This window comes from Alligator mississippiensis, chromosome 2 (genome assembly GCF_030867095.1).
Source record: "Alligator mississippiensis isolate rAllMis1 chromosome 2, rAllMis1, whole genome shotgun sequence".
In the NCBI taxonomy this organism is placed as follows: Eukaryota; Metazoa; Chordata; order Crocodylia; family Alligatoridae; genus Alligator; species Alligator mississippiensis.
This window is the reverse complement of record NC_081825.1, coordinates 91,319,471-91,342,949: the sequence shown is the minus strand read 5'-3', so window position 1 is coordinate 91,342,949 and position 23,479 is coordinate 91,319,471. Positions and strand designations below refer to the sequence as shown.

The 23,479-nt window shown below is 38.6% G+C and overlaps 1 protein-coding gene across 5 annotated transcripts in view; it reads left to right on the top strand.

The window, feature by feature from the left end:
* Positions 1 to 23,479, top strand: part of RXFP1 (relaxin family peptide receptor 1) — a 102,855-nt gene that overhangs the window by 56,122 nt on the left and 23,254 nt on the right. For 3 of the 5 annotated variants that reach the window (XM_014593955.3, XM_019481448.2, XM_059721935.1), the window contains 9 exons: positions 2,880 to 2,978; positions 5,309 to 5,414; positions 8,670 to 8,741; positions 10,683 to 10,754; positions 12,580 to 12,651; positions 13,501 to 13,572; positions 17,963 to 18,037; positions 20,481 to 20,552; positions 21,663 to 21,734. In XM_014593955.3, the coding sequence (XP_014449441.1) occupies positions 2,880 to 2,978; positions 5,309 to 5,414; positions 8,670 to 8,741; positions 10,683 to 10,754; positions 12,580 to 12,651; positions 13,501 to 13,572; positions 17,963 to 18,037; positions 20,481 to 20,552; positions 21,663 to 21,734 (712 nt within the window). The remainder of the gene's footprint in view (positions 1 to 2,879; positions 2,979 to 5,308; positions 5,415 to 8,669; positions 8,742 to 10,682; positions 10,755 to 12,579; positions 12,652 to 13,500; positions 13,573 to 17,962; positions 18,038 to 20,480; positions 20,553 to 21,662; positions 21,735 to 23,479) is intronic. The other 2 variants (XM_019481449.2, XM_019481450.2) reach the window with 2 other exon arrangements.

Genomic DNA, 23,479 nt, shown 5'->3' with positions numbered 1-23,479 from the left:
CCAGGCAGTAACAATATAAATTGATTATCTTAGCTTAAATCTCCACCCAGAAACCTGAGAAAATAAGTTCTGTCTGGATGTTGCAAAATGAAAAACTTCCCCACTCACTAGCAATATCAAATGATACAAGGGCTTATTAATGAGGGAAAGGGAGATGAGATGACAAACAGATTTAAGAACTCCTTAATAATCAGTAGCCCACGTCAACCCACTATTAAGAGTTCAGCACAGTCAACAGGTTCAGAGTTCTCTCTTAGTCAATAGAGCTAGTGTTTCTCTTAGCCCAAGGTTTTCCTTACCTCACTACTGCTGGGGCACTACTCTTCACCACTGCTCCTCACTGTTGCTAGGGATCCTTCGGTAACGTTGAGGGGTGCTACTCCTCTTCTGGTTACAGAGGCAATACAGCTCTTTTAAATGCAATCTCAGCTCTTTGGGGTCTGGCAGCTACCTGCAAATACCCTAAGGATTTTAGTTCTTTAGGACCAAGTGGGTAGCAGGTTCAGACAGAACCCACTAAAAGGACTTGTACATCATCAACACTTATCTCTTTATGGTTGTGATGGTGAGACATAATCCTTTTTATTTTATTTTTTTTTTTGCAAATATATATATTTTTATATCTTTGAATAACTATATATATACATATTTTCCTATACATTTACAGTTCTGTTTCATGACCCATCTGGTGTACTTGACAGTCCACAACACATAACTACAGTTAAACCATCATCATCCCCATTACAATAGTTGTAACCACTCACCCGCATGCCCGTCACCATCTCCTTTACCTGTCACAATCACACAGAAGACTACCGCAGTGCCCTTTTTCATCTGGCCCCCCACCCTTTCTTAACTCCCCCACCTGTTTCCCCAGTCCTTTCACTTATCATTGTCGTCATCATCATCACCATTCTTTCTAGTGGTCCCACCTCTGAACAGTTTATGCCAGTATTTTCTCTTCCACATGTCATCCTCTGTCTTCTCCCCATTATCTTTTTGTATCTTCTTGTAGTACCTTTGCAGCTCACTCACTCCCATTCTGACACAGTTCTTGACTGGGAGGTTCATATATACTTGAGAGATGAAATACCATTCCCCTAAGAAAGCCTCTCCCTGCCTTCGTGATTCCTGACCTGGGGATCCCTTTACCTTAGACTCTCACAAAAGTTAGGGTGAGCACTGACTCCTCAGCTGCGTTTACTCAACTTTCTCTTACAGTATCAGTCCCCTTAATAACTTTACAATCTTAGAAGGCAGGGCCAGTGCACAAAAACCTGGCTTCCCCTGCCTGTTATATTCAAAATGGTAAAGGCAGTTAAAATACATTATCACAGTGAAAACAAACACAGCATAGTTTTTCACTCCCTCATCCATGCATACCGATGGAGGGTATGCAGATAAGAGACACAATCCCCATATTCCAACCTTACATATCAATGGCAGTATGCAAATAAGCACCATAGGGTATGTCTACACATGTATTTATACCTGTTTAAATTTACTGCGCAGTAAATTACTGCACAGTAAGTGGGAATAGGCCAGTTTCTACACATGCAGGTGCTAAAGTGCATTAATGCTATGTGGATTGATTTGGGACTAACTTTAGTCCCAAATCAGCGTACACACACACTGTTTCTACTCAGTAAGGTGTTTACATGTGCATCACTGCACAGTAACTAATCGGGCATAAATTTGATACCTGTGTGATGCAGGTATCAAATTTACACTCAAGTTGGCATAAATCACCATATTTACTGTGCAGTATGGGCATGCATGTGTAGATGTGCGCCCATACAATGCAGTAATTTTGGTTACTGCACAGTAATTGCGCACATGTAGATGTTCCCACAATTTGTCACACTGATACAATAGCAACAGGGTTACACAAAGAAATAGTGCTGTACCAAATCCATAGTATCACCATTTTGGAAGTCAGTATATGCTAAAAGAAATTATAAGAGGTTTTTTTTTTTATTGCCTTGACCTGCTATACTTCATCTTATCTGTATAAATTTACCAATTACAAAGATTAGTATTATTGCTTTATTTAATGAAATGTGTGTTTAAAAATGTTTGTTTTATTTGTTGATGTAAATATGGTGTATCATTATTTTCTCCCCAACTTACTGTTCCTTAATCTTTAACCTAGACACTTAGCAAAAGCTAGATGTCAAAAACATTTTCTCACCATGCAGTCTGTTATATTTGGAAACAGTCATTCAAATGGTGAAACTCCCATCAAGTAATTGAGATTAATCTATCCAAAGCACTTAAGAAAATACAGTTGAGGGACAAACTTGTACTCCCAAGATGAAGCTTATAAGTCTCACTGGGCACGTCTACACAATATGCTAAATGCACAGTAGACTAATTCTACTGGACATTAGTGCATCACGGCAAAAGCCATGCTATTGTGCTTATGCTCAGTAGAATTAGTCTACTGAGCATTAGCATAACTTAAAAGGCATGTGATGGTGCTACTGCACAGTAGCACTGGTTACTGTGCATTTAGTTAGTAACAGGTACTGAACTTAATGAGCAGTAACTACAGCACATAAATAAACGTGTAGATATGCCCTCTTACCTTTCACTTTTAGTATTGTAAGAATAATTCTATGGATTTAGAACTTTTTTGTCAACTCTCACAGCAAAATTCTGGAATTCTGTGAGGAACAAGCAACTTGTACATGCATGTGGCAAGTCGACTTCAAATCTTAGAATCTTCCCTGACCATCTTTATAGATGTTAATTCCTGAAAGCTGATGTTACTGAAGGAAACATGAGGAATCTAAGCAAAGGATTATGCAACTGAATTTAGTGATGTTCTTTGTTTAAGGTTTTGAATTTTTTTTAATGTTATCTGATTTTTTTATTAGGTGACAATAATGGATGGTCTCAACAACTTGATAAATATTATGCCAAGTACAGTGAAAAGAATTCCCCATATTCATTCAAAACAAAGACATCTGCATGCTGTAAGTAGTAAGATATTGCTACTGTGAGTTCCCAGAAAGCAATGCATTGCAATTTGTTTACAATAAATCTCAATTCATGTCATGTTATTTAATTTATATTGAGACAGAATGACGATTGCATATGTTTTAATGCATTTGTACAAATTTCAATTCCATTTATACTGACAGCAAGCTTAGGAGAAGTAAATCAGTAGAAAAAATAAATATTTTCTCTATGGGAAACATCAAAGCTAAACCATTTATGAGATAACTATATATGATTCACAAATTGGAATGACTATAAGCTGTGCATCTTTCAAGAAAAAAAATGGGGAAAAAATTCTTTGATCTAGTTTTCCCACAATAACCATTCATCAAACAAGTTAAAAGTGTACTTGGGAGAAGAAGAAACACAAATGGTGTAGGCTTCGTTCAAAATGAGTAAGGTATTTAGCTATGACAGGAGACATACATAAATTTCCAACTGAGCTGTGATTAGCAGTTTGCTATACTATATCTAACACCAAAAATTCTGACCTAGATTTTGAAGCTCATATTTATAGTTTTACTGGAGTTCTCATTGAGGCCTATTGCTTTCTTATGAGCCAATTTCTATAGGTGCTCCTACTATAGGAACATAACCCATTAAATAGTAAGATCCAGATATTTAAAGGTGAGTAGACATTGCTCCTCTCACCACTGTCTCATTTTTAAGAAGTAACTGTGGCACTTAGAAGCCCAAGTCACTTCTCAAGGAAATTGTTAGGACATTTTTGAAAACAGAACATAAATTCTAAGTCGCCTGTGTGTCAGAATACTGATTAGAGCAGTGCCTTTAAAAATTTTGCTCTAAATTCTTAGTAATGGTCACTACATGTCCTGAGCTAAATAAATCCATTGCTCATCATTTTGTTTTTTGCTTTTTACCTGACTGCAGGTAGCTTGTATAATGCTTAGAACTGGCTGAAAATCAGGTTTCCATTTTGCAGAAATGTTCAGAATTTTTTAATCTGGATTTTAATTGAGATTAAAACCAGTTTTTTCTGAATGTACAGTAAACCAAGAACTCCCTGCATCCTGCAGCTGCCCAGTACAACTGACATTCTTGTCAGTTTCATAGCTAATAGGAGCAGTGAAATTGACCAACATATTAAATCTCACTTGAGAGGTTCTCAAGTTTGCAGCTTCAAGGCAGATATATTTTGTGATCAATTTTGGGGTCAGGGAAAGCCAAATAAATATATTTGGTCTGAATTTGGCTTTCCATCTGGTGCACAAATGTGCTAAACCTCTATAGCATGCACTGCTTTGTTTTGCTTTTTCCATCCAATATTTTATATTGTATACTATTTTATATTGTATATAAATAGCTACATTGCTAAAACGCCACTGAATGTTAATCCATCTTGTAGTGTTGTATAGTATTTTGGTTAAACTAACAGTAGAATTTTGAGAGCTAATATTTTTGCTTTCAAATGGGGTGCATGAAAAATGTGCGCACACATCTGCATAAAAATGTTACACAATTCCATTTATGTATATAAGTTGTTTTTTTAATATTAATGCATAAAGTGAATGTAGGCACACAGTCATACACTACTTTTTGCACTTGTAATAATACTTACCAGTATAATGTTTTGGTCCTGGGTGCCCTACAATTTTATTTTTCCCCAAAATTTATACTTTGCTCTAAATTTCCAGGACAATTTCACTCATCCATCTCTTCCACCTGAATATAATGTAAATAGCAACCAAGAACTAATTTTTTAAACTGTGTCATTACCTTTGGTACAGTATGTGGGTTATGAAAGCAAAATAAATGAGGTCAAGTCTAAGGACAGACTTTTCCCCTCCATGTTGCTGTGAAGTTAATCATGAACTTCAATCTTTGAATCTTTTATCCTATTTCCCTCATCTCAAGACACTCTTTTAACTAAATTAAATATTCATGAACGTATTTTGCTACTTTTGTTTATACTGACAAATACGCATCAGAAAAAAAGCAAAAACTTATGTGACAGCACATGGATAGAGGGGGGTGGGAATGCACTGCTCTATTCAGAAATAGAAATAGGAGACCAGTCAGATAAAGCACTGTCACATCAGGCCATGATATCCAGCGCAGAAGCCCATACAGATTTTGTAATTATCTAGACAAATGTATATTAACCAGTCCTACTAGATCTAATTCAAGTGTGTACTTGAGTACTTTGAGTTAAAACATTAGCCACTTTTGTTCAGCGTGCTATGAAATGTCATTGTGCTAAATATTATCATTCTCTAACCTTTCTCTTCTTTCACTATTACATCATCCCACCTATTGCCATCACCACATTCTCCTCTTCATTCAGTGGTCGAATCTGTGCCAGTACAATGTTCGTGCCAAGGGCTAGAGCTTGACTGTAATGGTGCCAATTTACGCGTTGTCCCTTCAGTCTCTTCAAATGTGACTATGATGTAAGTAGAGCAGAACAAGCAGCTTCTTGATCTATACAGACTTGAATATCAACTCTGCAGAGCCTCTCATAATTATAGCCTTGCAATTATAGACACTTGGCTTAACTGATGTTTATGAAAGTCCAGTATCTTTCTGTATTGAAGTCTTTCAGAGTAAAATTAAAGTGTAGATTTTCCTGCATAAAACATAAGGTAAAGGCCAGATCCCATTTGCATGTTGCGTCTGTGGTATAGACATGCTAAATCTCCCTCTTGCCTCTGGGGATCCCAGGCATTTTTAGGCATTGTAACACCTACATGGAGGTACCTAAGTAATCAGTCTGGATCTGGCCTTACAACACTATTCAGTTATGTCAACTATAATTTATGGTTATCTTGGATGAGTACAATTTCACCAGTTTTAAGAACTGCACAACAGATTCTTCTGCACAAAACCAGGACCTTATCTTTATCCTGTAAGACTTAGTCCAATAGTCCTGTAGACACCAACAAACAAATTGAAATTAATGGATTTACCTGTATGAATAAAGGCTAGAAGGACTTACTCAGTGCCTCCTGGGTGCATCTACACATTCATTAATGCACCATAGTTACTGCACATTAAGTTTAGTACTTGGATAACCAAGTACTAAATCAATGTGCAGTAACTGACACTACTGCACAGTAGCACCAGCACACAGCTTTTCAGTGATGCTAACTGCGCAGTAACATAATACAACTGTGCAGTAGCGTATTAGCGTGGGTTTTGCCCTGCACGCTACTGCACAATAGAATTAGGCTACTGCACAGTTAGCATCTCGTGTAGACACCCCAGTTGTGAAGTCAGTACAGCAGTGTAAATTGACCTAGGTCATCCAGGCATTCCAGAGTACTGGTCTTGACTTAGTCTGAGGTAGGGTTTTCCATACAACAAACAGGGGATAGCAGCAAACATACCAATCTAGGGAATGTTCCTATAAGGTTTCTTGCTCATTTTGAACATGAAACTTCTGTTCAGTGGCACCTCTCATGGACACATGGAAACAGGGGCCCTGGGAGGCAGATACTGTGTGCATTACAGGTGAAAATAAATCTCTTGAGTTTTAGTTTGTCCTCAGGCCTTTGAAGTCTTGGGTTTGGCTATAGTGTCATTTGTCAGTGAAGAGGGGACACCAACACAGACACTGTGGTGATGCAGCTCTGGGATCACCATTAACTAGATTTGGAGCAGGTATGGGCCACAATTCTTTTCTGACAAGTTCAGCTCATTTCCTGCAAGCACCCACTCAGCTTTTATTATTTAGCAGAGCAAACCATTGTCCTGCTCCAGCCTTTTAATACAAGTCATAGCATTATCAAGTGTATCTAGCTGTCCCAACTCTAGTACTGCTTTAAAAACTAATGGTGTTCCATGACCAGGCAATGGTGAAGCCAAGTCTACTCTGAGACCAATTTACACTGCTCCTAGAAAAAATACTGTTCATGCTAATTTTTCTATTTAGAAAGCAACATGAAAGTTGGGTCCACAGCTACATGCCCTGGTATTTACCATATTAGCCCAAATCCAAGATGACCCCCCAATAATTAAAAATTAAAATTCATGAAAAATTATAAATTTGCCCCTTGCCCTGCCATGCTATGCCTGCCCCTAACTGCCTGTGTCCCCCTCCCCCCCAGTGTCTATCCCCTTGCCTCTCCTCCATACATCCTATTCTTCCTGCCACTTACCTTCTGCAGCAGCTGTGCTCCAGCTCCCAGAAAGTCAGTACCAGCGGCCCTGGCCCTGGCCCTGGCCCTGGCCCTGGCCCTGGCCCAGCCCCAGCCTGGCCAGGCAGAAACAATGATGGCAGCTCTGGACCCAGCCAGGTCAGAGCTAGAGTAGTCTGACCCAGAGCTGAAAATAAGGGTTGTGGGGCAGGCTGCACAGTGCAACTTCCAGTCCTCCCCCCATGTTCCCCATGCTGCGAGTCTCTTACCCCACTGCATAAGCCCCTACCCCCTCAATCCCAGGGAAGGCAATGGTTCAGCTCCAGCTTTGGCCCTGGGCTCAGGGCTAAAACTAGAACCTGCCCCAAGCCAGTACTCAAATCTAAGGTGAGGTTTTTTCCCCCTGCATTGATTTGAATAAATACTGTATCTCCCATTCACTAGATCCAAGGGGCATGGAAATGCTATAAATAGGCTGACCATATGGAAGTCTCAGAAATCTGGGACATCTGGAACACCCTCTCCCTCTCTCTCTCCCCCTGCCCCACCCCACACCTGCTCTTACAAGTCGGCAGAGGCAGGGCTGTGTGCATGACAGACAGGCAGTGGTGCCTGCCTGCCTACCTGCAAAGTGCTCTGCACTGCTCTGATTCCCAGCCAGACTGCATCCTGTGCCCTTGCATTTCTGGGATGCCCATTATAATTCTCAACAGCTAGCTGGGACCAGCCTCTGAAATCCAGGACTGTCCCAGCTAAACTGGGACATATGGTCACCCTTGTTATAGAGCAAGTTCACTTAACCTCCAGGGAGGGATGTGTACCAGTAGTACATGTCGCTTAAGTGTAACTCTCCTGGCAGATGAAGAAACATTCAGCAGCAGACTTTCAAAGGAAACCACGCACCATCAAAGATGAGGAGTCCATTTACCCTATGAAAGGGGAAATCAATATCCTACAACATTGATCTGAGATCTCCACTGGTAAATTTGTGCATTCCCATATGGAAGCCTTTTGACCAACCACAAATATATTTCTGTCAAATGTACATGGAGAATATTCTGAGTCTGGGTTAGTAAGATTAACTTGTGCTTCCATGCATATTTCTGTGCTACATAGGTGTGCATCTGATATAACTGCATAGTTAAAGAGGTTGTCTTAACAGTGATTTTAAGAATCAAGTGAAAATGCAAACCTTGTAATAGTAAAAAAGTGAATATAACCTTTCTTAATCAGCACTTCTTTTCCAAACACACTGGGCTAAATTCATGCCTCATAATACTTTTCTAAATTGAGTCACACTATGGTTTATGATAAATTAATTTAATATAACACAGAGGCAGACGAAGAGGAAATATATAATAATAAAATAAAATGCAAAAACACTTCTCCATTTAGTTTACAACATACAGACACACAAAGTCACCTTCCTGGAAAGATTTAATTATAGACATTTCTGCCAAATAAAACACTATGTAAATTTATTAGGACAAAATGAAACCAATGGACTTACACTGACGTTGAACTTAGCCCATTTCATACATTTATTGACTAGTTTTATTTTTGTTGCAGGTCCCTTCAATATAATCTGTTACGAAAGCTTTCAACTGATGTTTTCAAGAAGTATCAGGACCTTAAAAATCTGTAAGGAAGTACTTCAAACTAGAACCTGAAATCAACTACAAACTGTAATAAATAGATTTTTGGCTTACTAAAAAATCCCTGTTCATACAAAAGAGTTTATTTTGCCTTACCTTTAGTTAAAATGTAATGTATTTTTATAGGGAAGTCTTCTGAATATTCAATTTTAACACTTTCTGAATATTAAATTTTCAGCATCTGGATTATTCTGTACTAGAAAACTAATATAGAAGTCTATCTTAACATTCATCATGTCTTAAGGAAATTAAATTTGTAATAGACAGAAATATATCAAAAAACATGAAAGGAAACTGAATCAATTTCCCTCAGTAAAATGAAATTTTGCAAAGTTAAAAGCATTTCTTGCCATGAATAGAATCATTCATGTAGCTGAGAACATTTAATATATTTCTGTGTATATATATTTCTGAATATATAATTAAATGGGATGTGTGTGTAGAGAGAGAGAGAGAGAGAAACAGAAATGTAATAGACAGAAATATATTTAAAAAATGAAAGGAAACTGAATATATATATTTCTGAACCACTGGTGATGATCACTACACAGCAATCTCCTATCATAAAATGGCTTATAATTTACATTAAAAATCTTTGATAGAATTATTTTTTGCATTTTATGTGTAATGTTTATTTAAAGAAACCCTAGTCGTGAATGAAGTTGAATGATGCAAAAATAACAGACAATTGAGATACAAGGTATAAAAAAGCGCTCTGCTTTTGTCTGTTCAAGACACAATTTAGGATCTAAGAACAGCCCAGGGAAATTATAACTTGTATGTAGTATTCCGATGTACTGCAGCACCATCTTGTGTTGACAAAATTAAGTACCCTTACCAATTCTGTAAACAATGGGATCCTTCCATTTAAAAGAAACATACATACATGAAACATTTCTTTACATAATTTAATTTCCTTCGTTCACTTAAGATTCAGAAGGGAGTGTCCAGTTAAAATGACAAGATATTATAGAGTCCAATCCTATATTTATTAGTCACTGTCAAATCTGCCATTAACTTGACCAGCAAGATTTGGCCCTTTACTTAATTTTAATGAAGATATATTTTCTTTTTACAACAAAGACAAAAAAGAACTTCTACAGAACAAAGAAACACAGTATTGTTTCCAAACCTAACATCTTATCCAGAAGGTCATACTTGGGGTCTAACACAGGAGACAGGATGCATGTATTTTTATTATCTGTGGGCACATCTAAATGAGATATTTACAGAGGAGCTGCTTATTAGCTCCACAGTAAACATCTCAGCTTCTACCTGTGCAGCCCTATTAGGCCACAGGAAACTAATAAACTCTGCAGCAGGATAGTACTTGTAAATAAAGCACATGTAGACACATTGACCCAACTGGCTAGGGCATGAGGGTACTTCAGCTGCCTGCCGACTAGCCCCACACTAGAGCACCCTCATGCCTGAGCCTGCACCTCCGCAGCACATTGAGCCAGGCAGGAGCAGCCACAGTCTGGCAGGCTGACCCCTGAGACCCCTGCCAGTTGAGGCTGCTCCAACCTGGTTCAACTTGCTGTAGTCCCAGGCACACGTTCAAATGGTACACCCAGGAGCAATGAACTCCAGTGCAATATGCACCAGAGTTTATTGTTTCACATTAATTGCACGTGCAGATGTGCTCTGTATAAGACAAATCAGATGTTGATTTGTATGGTTTTAACTACCACTGATTCAAAGATTTGTTTAAAATTGTGAATAGGTCTTTCAAATCTTTTCAATATAAATGTATGGGGAGTTTGTAAGGGTAGTTAAAACATAAAAGTCTTGATGACAAGTTTTCAAATAATACATATCCTTTAAATTTAGTGAGTAGGCTTCTTTCTTTTTGCTTTTTTTTTGGCAGGGTGCTTGCTTTTGTATGTTTAGAAATATAATTGTTGACATTATTATATCTTCATAGGTATCTTCAGAATAATAGAATAAGAAATGTATCAGAACATGCTTTCAGGGGTTTATACAACTTGACAAAGCTGTAAGTATCACCATTGCGGTACTGAAGGAAAGTGTAATAAAGTCAGCTTTGGGAATAACTATATTTATTTCTCATTTATTGTGTAACTCCAAAAGGTGCTAAATAAGGAACTCCAAAATTTAATTTAGAGAATAAGGACATCAGAAGATTTTGACCTATTCAAAGCTTTTGGCAACAATGGACCCTAAAAATGCCTCAGAGATTTTGTACTGTCTCTATGTCCTCAAAATTGTTAATACTTTCAAGAGTAAAAGAGTAAACCCCACTGACTCTAAATTCCAGCCTTCCTTGACCAACTTACTAGAAATTAAAAGTAAATAAAAATACTAGGCTGCCATATTAACTTGAGATCATTGGAAGCTCTTTACCATCTTATTTTATTAGAAAGAACTAATCATATAGGTAGGGAAAATATACTTCCTTTTCCTTCGCCCTAACAGATGCAATGGGCAATTTAAAAATACTTTTATTTTTATTAAAAAAACTGAACCTGTTCACTGAAATGGTTTAAAAGGGAAAATCCTAATATATTGTTATCCTTAGTCTTTGATATTTTTTTCACTGCACATTTGGATAAAAAAACCATTATTACTGTATTTACTTATATAATGCACATTCCCCTGCCCCCCCCTCCCCCAAATAGCCATCCAAAATTGGTGTGCATGTCATTCAAGGAAACTGATTTTCATGCCAGAATGGTAGGAGGGGGAGGGAGGGAGGAACTGAGTGTGCTGAAATGATGATGGGAGCTGTGCTCACTACTGGCTCCGCCAGGCCTGAACATCCCAGCCACATGGAGTAGGGGCAGGGGCAGACTTCTATCAGTTGCTCTTCCCCTCCCACTCCCCATCCCCTCTGTGGGGCCAGTGCAGCTACAGGTTTAACCCTTTCACAGCCACTGCTGAATTGGCATGAGCTGTGTTGGTCACACAGCAAGGGGAAGTGGGGAGTGACACTGACAATAAGAATCTATCCCTGCTCCATGTACCTGGAAGGTTGAGCCCTAGCTGTTCTAGTACCTTGGCAGGAAAGACTCTGGAAAAATCTTTTTCTACTTCATTCTGCCTTCCTATAACAAGATAGAGAGAGATGGTTGGTTGTGTTAGTGTGAAATCAGGCAGAAGGCATAGCAGGGTGGTACCTTTAGCATCTGTCTGGTTCAGAGAGGCATAAGCTTTCATAAGTGATAGAATCTGATAAAGTGGGCTGTTGCCTATGAAAGCTTATGCCTCTCTGAACCAGTTAGTGTCTAAAACAAGGAGCATGTCCTATTCAAGTGTGTGCAGTATGCAAATAAATAAAGTCTTATTTCTACTCCAGCCACTTTGCAGCACTCTTTAGTCTATCTTTTTTCAATTTCTTTTGATATCTAAAGCTATGCAGCATTGCCTTAGGCAACACTGAACATTGAATTTACTCCTACTGACATCTAAGGGAGTTTTGCCTTTTCAGTTCAGTAGGAACTGGAGAAAGCCCAAAATGCTTCTGATGCATGGAGAATGGTTTGCCTAGTGCCATTAAAAAAAAGACAGAAAATGCTAAGTAATCATCACCCAGAAAGTTTCAAATGACTGTATTTCCACTCTCGTTCGTAACAATTGTGCAGCCTATGCAGAAGACCAGGTTGATATCATGGCACATGCTAGCTTTCTGAAAGAGAGAACAGTCACAAAAATGTAAATATTTTCATTGTTAACAATGGATTTTCGTTTTGAGAAATATCTTTCTGCATTACAATGACTTTCTCAATCTTAAGACCCATTTTTACTTCTCTGACACTGATTACGCATTCTGTTATTTGCTGTGTTTATTGGTCTTGTTTCAGGTATCTGAGTCACAACAAGATAACCTTTTTAAAGCCTGGTGTCTTTGAAGATTTGAATAAACTTCAGTGGCTGTATGTACTGCTTTTTTTGCATACATTTTTTTCAAGATATAGTTAAGGCAACACACAGAAATATTTTCATTCTTATTTGTCATCATTTGGTTTTGTTTAATTTGAGCCATGTCTTTTTATCCCACATAATTATTAAGGGACTCCTCTTCCTGGTGGGAAACAATTCCTTTAGACTTTGGTGAAAACAGAGTCAGGTCATCGGGCTTTAATTGTTCTAATTAAAGACTCTGACCTTTTTCTATAAATAATTGTTTACTATAAAAAAGTAATGAAATAAATAAGATAGAAATAAGAATTTCTTGGGAAGTCCTTTTCCTGTTTACAGTGTTTGAAATCCCACAGAAGAGATAGCATTCATAATATGACATCTTGACAATATTATTGCTTTCTAGAGAGAGGGAAATTAAATACCATTTAATGACTGGCATTTGGAAAAAATAACATTGAGATTTGAATGAATTAATAACACAGATGTCTGTTTTATGACTCTGTGACTAATTTTTACTGTGTTTTCAACTGAAAGATTGTCTAATTTTGATATACTGCTGCTTTGGAAGAATTATATATTTGGAGATCAAATGCTAATCAAATTATTTAAAAAACTGACAAGAAAATTGCTTTATGTTCTTTAGGTAAAAAAATCTTTCACATAATCATTCAAACTATATTGGAAATAGTGCATTTGATGAATATTCTACCTTGAGATGCTATGATATAGTAATTCAATTTTCGCATGTAGTTTGAAGGGTTATTTGAAGAATATTAGTTTGGGGAAGTTATTTTTAACATCTGTCCGATTTAAAACCCTAGTATTTATCAAGCTGATATATACTTTGTTCTGAATAATAGGATAATTGAAAATAACAGGATCAGTAGAATCTCTCCATTGAGTTTCTATGGACTCAAGTCACTTATTCTCCTGTAAGTATTAAATGGAATATTCAAAATAAAGAATAGATTAAAACAAGGGTGTATGTTAAAGATTGTGCCCATCTGTTTATCAAGCAATATTGCCATATGTCTCAGGTAGTAGAGCTTCTTTTCTTTGGAAACAGAGGTACCCTTTTGGAACCTGGCTTCTCCAGTTTTTTAAGTGCTAAAGAGCATGGGTTAATCCGGACTCATTAAAATCAACAGGAGCAGACTTGAAGTTATGTCTTTGTTTTATAAAAAAAACAAAACACAGGAGGACCAGTCAGAATGCACATAATTATCTGCTTATAAAAGCAAATATGTCTGATATCCCAGATTATCAGCCGGATAATTTGGAAACCAAAAACCAAAGTGTGTAGCATAGCAATTCTCAACCAGTGTGCCATGGCACCCTGGGGTGCCATGAAATCTTTTGAAGGGTGTCTCAAGGTATGAGTAAATAAGCAGATGTGAAGAGTTAAATGCAGGTTCAGGCCTGCCCCTTCCTGATCACTGCCTGGCCTCTACTGCCCTCTACAAAGAGATATGGCTTATAATAAATAGAAGTAGTTTTTGAAATGGGGTTCTACTCAATTCATAGAAGTTGTGGTAGGGTGCCTTGAGTTAAACAAGGAGTGCCTTGAGTCTAAAAAGGTTGAGAACAACTTGTCTAGTATGTCTGGAAAGGGCTGGAAAAGAGTGATATTTCTCTGTATCCATTTTGTTAGGAACAGTGCTTTACCTTACAATAGCTTTAACTTTTATGAGGTTTCGTGGTATAAAATGGAGTGCCCCAGGGGTGAGTTCTGGAACTGGTCTTATTCAATGTTAATGATCTGAAACATGGGCAACTGGTGCTTCCTGAGTCAGGCGACTGGTGACTCCTGGTGCCTCCTGAGTTAGCAGTCAGTCAGCAACCGGGGAGGGGTCCCCCCACGGCCAATTGCACTGGCACTTCCGGGTTAGCATGATCAGCCACAGGGGAACCCCCACCCCTCGGTTAGCACGATCAGCCACAGGGGGACCGTGGGGATCAGTTCCCTGGCATCCCCACTCCTTGGCCGGCACTCTCGGGGGGGGCACCAGTGCTCTCTCCTGCCCCCCTGCCTGTCGCCTAACTGGGTAATGCTGGCTCTCAGGGGGTGCACGTGCACCACCATATACCCCCTATGCATCACCACTGATCTGGAAGATGGGATGAAGTGCACCCTCAGGAAGGTTGAGGATGACACCATCTCAGAAATGTAGTAGATACACTGGAGGGTAGGGCTAGAATTCAAAGTGACCTAGACAAATTGGAGGATTGGGCCAAAAGAAATCTCATGAGGTTCAATAAGGACAAGTACAAAGTCTTGCACTATATACCAGTATGGGCTGGGGGCTGAATGACTGGGCAGCAGCTCTGCAGAAAAGGACTTGGGGGTTACAGTAGACAAATGAGATGGATATGAGTCAGCAGTGTTCCCTTGTCATGAAGGCTAACAACATACTGCACTTCACTAGTAGGAGTGTTGCCAACAGATCAAGGGAAGTAATTATTCTGCTGTAGTCTGCACTGGTGAGGCCATATCTGGAGTACTGTGTCCACTTTTGGACCCCCCACTATAGAAAGGATGTGGACAAGTTGGAGAGAGTCCAGCGAGGGGCAACAAAAATGTTTCAGGGGCTGGGGCACATGATTTATGAGGAAAGGCTGATGGAACTGGGTTTATTTAGTCTGCAGAAGAGAAGACTAAGAGGGGATTTGATAGCAATCTTTAACTACCTGAAGGGTGGTTCCAAAGAGGATGGAGCTAGACTGTTCTCAGTGGTGAGAGATGATAGAACAAGGAGCAATGGTCTCATTGCAGCAAGGGAGGTTTAGACTGGATATTAGGAAAATTTCTCTCACTAGGAGGGTGGTGAAGCATTGGAATAGGTTACCTAGAGCAGTGGTGGAATCTCTATTCTTCCAGATTTTTAAGGCCTGGTTAAACAAAGCCCTGGTTGGAATGATATAGTTGGGAATGGTCCTGCTTTGAGCAGGTGGTTGGACTAGATGACCTCCTGAGGTCTCTTCCAACCCTAATTTTCTATGATTCTATATAGCTATGTAAATAGCAATGGTATTGAAATACCTTAGTTCATATTTAAGATCCTTGGATAAAAATGCAAAATACTGTTGTTCATATATTCTTATTCAGAGCATTCACCGTGCGTATATTATAGTTTTTTGCTGTAAACTATGATACTATTGTACATTCTATATGGTAACAAGCAGTAGTAGCAAAAGGTAAATTCAAGGAAATGCTGAAGTTTAAAATTAGAGATGTAAGATCAATGTCTTAGAAATCCTATCAATCAGAGAAGAATAGGACTGGAAGGGACCTCAAGTAGTCATCTTGTCCAACCCCTTGCTCAAGGCAGGATCATCTCTGTGTAAACCATTCCAGACAAGCATTTGTATACACTGTTCTAAAAACTACCAAAGACAGAGAGTCCACAGTCTTTCTAGGTAGTGTGTTCCAATGCTTAATTACTCACCACATTAGAAATTTCTCCTGATATCCAACCTAAATTTCCCTTGTTGAAATTCAAGACCATTATTTCTCGTTCTGTTCCCTCCAGCCATGGAAGAAAACAGAATTAATGTTATCTCCATCCTTTTTATAACTAGCCTTCAGGTATTGAATCCTCTTCAATATTCTCTTCTCCAGGCTAAATAATCCTAGTTTATCCAACCTTTTCCCCTAAATAATGTTTCCTAGACCTTTCATCATCTTTGCTCCTTGCTGGATTCTTTCCAATTTGTCCATATATTTCTTTAAGTGCAGCACTCCAAACTGGACACAGTACTCCATGTGAGGCCTCACCAGTACTGAATAGGTGGAATAATCACTTCCTTTGACTTGGAAGCAACACCTCTGTTAATATAACCCAGTATGCTATTGACTTTTTTGCAACAAGAGCACAGTGTTGACTCATTCAGCTCATGGTCCACTGTTACTCTCAGGTTCTTTTCTGCAATACTGACAGTCTAACCACTTATTCCCCAATCCATATATATGCCTTTTAAATGCAGAACTTTGCACTTGTCCTTACTGTATTTCATTTTGAACCTTTCTTCAGTTTATCAAGGTCATTCTGAATCCTAATCCTGTTTTATGTAGTGCTTGCAACTCTGTCCAGTTGAGCATCCTCTGCAAGTTTTCTAGTGTGCACTCAATACCATCCTCTAAATCACTAATGATAAATGAAAAAATGAGTCTAGGATAACAAGATACTGAATACAGCTGCTCCTCTAACAAATAGTGGATACACCTACACAAGACACTAAATGCAGAATAGACTAATTCTACTTTGCATTAGTACATTACAGCAAAAGCCGTGCTATGACATTAATGCACAGTAGAAATAGTCTACTGTGAGTCCTAGTTTTCTTGCTGAAAGTATCAAACTGGTGTTTAGAACACAAACAGCAGAGCAGATACTTTGGTCTGGGAATCAAAATATTTCAATCTGTATTAAGTAGCAGCTGCCTGTAATGTTTTCAAAGAAATAAAGTAAAAGAACCTAATAGTTTGACTACTGTGTTATACCTTGTCATATTGGGTATATAAATTATGCTTTACTACTATTGATATGAAATAAAATAAATGTAATGAAAATATACATAATAAATCCAAACAAAATAATATATTTCTAAATTTTAAAAAAATGTTATTGAAGTAAAGCTTTCAAAGCAGAGCATTTTGAATTTCTGTTTCATGGGAAATTTCACACAAAGCAGTTTTAGTTCTGATTTGGAGTGAAAACAAATTCTGAAATGTTAGAAATTTCCCATGAAACTAAAATTTCAAGCTTCAAACAGCTTTATTTACAATACCCCAGGAGAGTGAGGAAAACTTCAGTTTGATCTGGAGGTTAGAGGAATTTGAAAAATAAAACAGCTGTCCAACAAAACCAGAATTTTTTAATTGTGATATTTTCAATACATCAGCTTCCAACTCCTGCTGTTAAATATAATCAAGAACCCAATCCCTTTCCATTAGAGTTGATGCAAGCTTGCTGTTGATTCACTGAGGGAACAGTCAGACTCTAGGTTTATTTTTAAAAGGCATGTAGAACCAACTTCACATAGACATTTCAGCTGCGGTATTCTACTCCAGTGATACAAAGGGCCAGACTATACCAGTAGACAGTTGCAAAAGAAGCTCCCTTTGCCAAGTTATTCATTGAATAATTCAGGAGAAGTTAAGATCCCACCAAAAATCATTTTATTACATCTAATATCATGAGAAACAAATAAATCTTGCCCATGTTGTATTAGGAAGGGGAAAAAACTGCAAAAGAGACATTGTTCTTTAATATTAATTACTGCAAATACATCATGAAATACTGGCTTTTTTTCTTTTTCCAGAGTGCTGATGCATAATTCTCTTTCTCGCTTACCTGATAAATCTCTGTGCCAATACATGCCCAGACTGAACTGGCTGTAAGTTTTATTTTACTTGGAAAAGAAACTTTGATCATCTTGAAACCAATGGTGTTCCATAACACTTAATTCAGCCCTAAGTTAAATATAAGAAAGGGTAATGATAAAGAGCAGAAATCTCTCCTTTCATTTCTATAGTGTTGTTTGTTTGTTTTTATCTCAGCTAGCCATAGAGGGCCAGGAGACAGTTTGTCCCAGAAATGTTATGATAAAATGATACAATAACAATTATCTCCCTTGCATGGGCTCTGATACTGTGTTTGTTTTTTATAAATTGCTTTTGATACAAATGCCAACCGATTACGTTGTTTCAATTTGGGGATGGAAGGAATAAGGATGGAACAGTTTTGAAAATATGAGCCTTATACCTCCCAACAGTGAGCAGAAGAACTTTCATTTTAATTGAATATAAACAGTTTTAAAATGTTTCTAACATTAAAATGTTGTAAATACAATTACAGCTCTTTGAGCCAGTGTTGCCTCTGTTGTTGGCTGAAGGCATTCATTCTGTATATGTCAAGAGCAGGCATAAGTCCCAATCCAATAAAATGATTTAAATACTTTAGCTAAATACAGACAATCAAAAGGCCTGAGGCTGAATCGATTCAATCTTCACAGGTTATTCTAGGCTACATAGTTTGAATTGATAAGGAAGTGAACACGCATTCACTTTTGATTCCAGAAATGCAGCCGGATGCCTGCAGTGGCCCAGGTCAGAAGCCAAGGGGTGCTAGAACACACAGCCCTGCTCAACTGAAGCAGACAGCTTGGGCCAAGGCTAACCTACCCATCCTGTGAGGGAGGTTTGCAGGGGAGGTGCAAAGCAAGTTAACTTGAATCTGGAGGGGGTCTGGGACAGATGTTCAATAAACTGATTTAATCTAAATCAGCTAAGTCTGATACTATATCCATCTAGGGTTATCTTAAACTACTTTGGCCATTTTGAAAGTGGTTTATGTGCACTGAATTTCTGTTGTGTTACTCATTTTAATGGTTTTCCAATCATGCATACCGGTTTAGGTATAATTTCTCTCCCTAGCCTTCAGGTTAAGCCTACGTTTAAAAGCTTTCCTAGATCAGGCCCATATAACCACCAAGCATATTCAATAGCAAACCTTGATTCATCTTTATGAAAAGTATCATTTATGCTGCAGCTACTATGCAACAAGTAAAACCATTGCCACTGTTGCAGTAAAAGATATATTGGACGCATCCACACATGCAGGCACATGTGCTTGCAGCAGCTCAAATAGCAGCAGCACAAATCTGTGCCAGAGGTTTGTGTCTCAGCACATGTGCCTGAACATGCACTTTGGTGTGAGGCAAATTGTGCCACCTGGGCAAACTGACCCTGCTCAGCTCCTCCCAGATCTTCAGCCAGGGGGAGCTAGAGTCCACTTGTGCTGGCCCCAGCGGTGTAAAAGCTGCCCTGGCAAGCAGCTCAGGGCTACTTACCCTCAGGAGCTGGCCAGTTGGTATCTGGGGACACTAGCCATGTGTGCCAGCTGGACTGCTTAAATAGCTCTAACCTGGAGTGGCCACTCTACCCGCTACAGCAGTCTGGCAGTGGGGGCTGCTGCTGTCTGTGACCTGCTGCCACCTGCAACCGCATCCAACCCCTTGGACCGGTGGCCTCATGTCTGCACGCCTGCCAGACCTGGATGGGGACCACACAGCTGCCTGGGCTGTGGTATGGGCACTGTAGCAAAGCCACCTGCACCTCTGGGCCAGCTGCCAGTGGGCCATGGCTGCACAGTTAGACTTAGGGTGGCACTGCTGTCATGTCTTCTGGTGCCCCCACTCTGCCATCTGGGCAGCTATCACCTGGAAGATGTGCTTGTTGTGGTGGCCCACTTTTAACTGTCAAACTGTATCAAAATTAGAGTCCACAGTGCAAATATGCAGCATGGAATTTTTTTTCATTCCTAGCATGCCTTTTGCATCATCTCAAACCACTTTGAGACACTGCAACAGGCACATACTCACTCGTCTGGATGTGGCCGTCATGGTTTGCCAGAGGCACTAGAGACTGTGAACTCTGAGTTCTTTCCTCTCAAGCATGCACTTGGGAGCAGTCATAAATCAGCCCTTAGTTCCTGAAACCAAGCATACAAATTCCAGTTATCCTTTCTGAACTGGCAAAACCCTAACCTCAGGATTCCAGTTTATGCTAAAGGAGTTGACCTGAAGGAGTTTATGTTTCATTGTTCTCAGGGAGTGAGAGCCTACAAAATCACATGATTCTCTGAACCAGTTAGTCTCTAAGGTGCTACCCTACCTTGCCTTTCGTAAGACTACTGTTATCCTTTGTTCTGTGTTAAGGTTCTACTGAGGTCTCTCTTTTAATAGGGAATTCAGAGTAAGTTTCTGATTTAAATTAAATTTTGTCAGTGATTGAAAGGTTTTTTGTGTGTGTGTTTGTTTGTTTTTTTTTATCTCCCAGAGACTTTGAAGGCAACCATATACGTAACCTTAGAAACATCACTTTCATCTCCTGCAGCACTTTAACTGTACTGTAAGTAATAGTACATGCTGGGCAGCCAGAATGAACTCTGTAGTAAACAATCATTAAATTATATAGAATAGTTTCTGACATCAAAACTTTCCAAAATATTGATTATTGCTTGGAATTAATGGAGATTATTAAAATGCTACATTTTAACTTAGCACAAAAAAGTAGAACCAATTTTATAGCAAAATTAACCCTAGTATATGCAGCATAACTCCACTGAAGTGGATTCGAGCAGTAGCATCAAATATCGAGATTTATAAGCCATGTAAAAATGTGAAAAAGTTGACCACATACATGACAAAATTCAGGAATAGTATCTTCATTTAAGCAAATTGCTGGCAATTAGACATTTTAGATTAACCCAAAAACTTCCTTAGAAATATTGAAATCTTATTCTGAACTCTTCTCCCCTCCCTTCTCATGCTGTTACTGAGTCTCTCAGCTGCCCTCTAGCAAGTGTTACTTTCTCATCTATGTAATTTTCTCACTTGGCTCTCTCTTTCCTATGTGCATCTACCCTGGTGATTTAATCTCCACTCAGTGGAATATTTTGGATGAACACAGAATGTAGAATCAAGCCCTTGCTGATTGCAGTTCTCAAGAATATGCACTTTGCATTTGTACTTTCATACATTTTGCATAAAACTAGAGAAGTTCATTCATCCTTCCCAAAATATCCAGAATTCTCAAATAAGTAGTAGTTAATACCCTCAAACTCCCCTAAGGCATACATCATCTCAAAATACTTAACATTTCAGAGTTGCTCTAAATGTCAGTAGATGAAAATACAACTGAAAGTGTATTTATGCATATAGTGCACATGCACACACACAGTGCACATATATATATATTACAGTTGTGCATATATACATATACATAGACATATAATATGCATATACATGTACATATACAGGTAGAAATATAATATTTATAGAATATCACTTTAAATAATTGGGGTTATTGCTAATTCAGTGAACAATTAAATTGGATGAAATAAGATACATATAAAAGAATATGCAACCTTATGTAGAAAAAAAGGAATTATTTTACAATGTTAGGCTTCTCAGACACCCTTCAGAAAGTTGAAGCATATGTTTGTTTTTATCCTTTCAGGGTGATGAGAAGAAATAAAATCAGCTCTTTAAATGAAAATAGCTTTTCCTCTCTCCAGAAGTTAGATGAACTGTAAGTTTATTATTTAACTAACTTTTACATAACAGTCTTTAGAGAAACTTCCCAGCCTCACTGTCATTCGTTGTATTTACTCAAATACAAGACAAGGGATTTTTTTTCCCCAGCCAGCATGAATTTGCATGCAAGAAAACCTCATTAAATACATTGTTAGCTGCCAAAAGCAGCATGTGCTCAATAATGGAAACCAACTAGGAAGCTGATTAAGTGCAGCCAATACTGAGCATGACTTTAAACCATATGGCCCATATTAGACAAACAAGATGACGGGAACCTATCACAAGGAAAGATTAGTGCAGCCCATGTAAATAAGATATATGAGAGTGCCCAGTGCACTCAGTCCCCTTTGGTGCTGACTCTTTTTTCAAGTCATGGTGAGCCACTACATTGAATATATTTTTACTTCCTCCTGTAATCCCACAGCTGAGCTGTGCCTTTCTTTCTTGTTTCCAATGATGCCTGTTTCTTCATCAACCTTAAATGTCTGGCAGGCATCACTAAATAGAGCCCCAAACAGGTCACCCAAAATCCTTCTGTCACCCTCTCTCTCAGCCTGATGTGGCCCAACTTCCATAAGGTGGAGTTGGCCCAGGTTGCCCCAGGCCTCACTGCATATACATTTTTGGAGGATCCCAGGACTGGTGACAAGAATATCCAGTTCCACTCATGAGTTGGGGGCTAATTAGCACATGGATCCTTTGGGGATGGTGGGGGAAGGAGGGGTGGATATCTGAAGTACACACACATACTGAAAACAATGCTGAGCTGTGGGGTCACCATGGCTTGAAATGCTGTTGACACTGATGAGGGCCCAGCCCAATGAACTATATAAGCCTTTTGGCTTTGGACCAATATCATGCATAGTTTTTACTACATATAAGTAAGTAGAAAAGTACTACTTAAAAATGTGTTTATGGAGTGCCTGTGCTAAAACTTACAGCAGTTTCTAAAAAGGTAAATGCATCAATTCTGAATGAACTCTTTGTGTTTATTTCAAGGTCAGTGTTTTCAAATTTGTCCTTATTTCCATGTGCTTAAGAGACAGCAGGGTCTGACAGTAAGGAAGGATCTGCAGGGGGAAGTTGGGAAGGGGCAGATGGCAAAGGGGCTACTCAAATCCCCAGGTTCATTTTCCCTGCTGGAGCAGTGAGGAGGAGACAAATTCAAGGCAAACCTCCAATATTTAGATTTTATACCTATAACAAATTTAGGAATTTTCCATACATAGAATCTGCCTATTGAGAGGTTGTTTTACATTTGCATAAATATGGTGAATAGAATAATTAAAATACATAATAGAGCAGAATCCATGAAGGGTGTGTCTTCATCTACAAAACCATTGAGTTCCCTGTATAAAAACATGTCATAGAGGGTCCACTAGATAGAAGTAGTAGCTCTATATAAGAAATGGTTTTTAAAAATACTCTCAAGGTTATCACAGACTTGGACTTCTCACTTGCTGAGAACAATCTGGCTGACTACTACACATTATTTAATATTTGATTGGGTTAACATTAATGAGAAGATTATAGTGAGAGAACTTTTAATATATCTAGCAGCATCAGTTCTTGATGCTTCTTAATCAAGAAAGAGTTTCCCTATAGCACAGGTATTGCACAGTCACACTCACAGATAATGATTTTTTGGTGGATGGATAAAAATCAAGGAACAGATTCTCCACCAATGAAAGTGAATACATTTCCATTGAAATCAGGTGTTTTATTTGATACTGCTGGTCA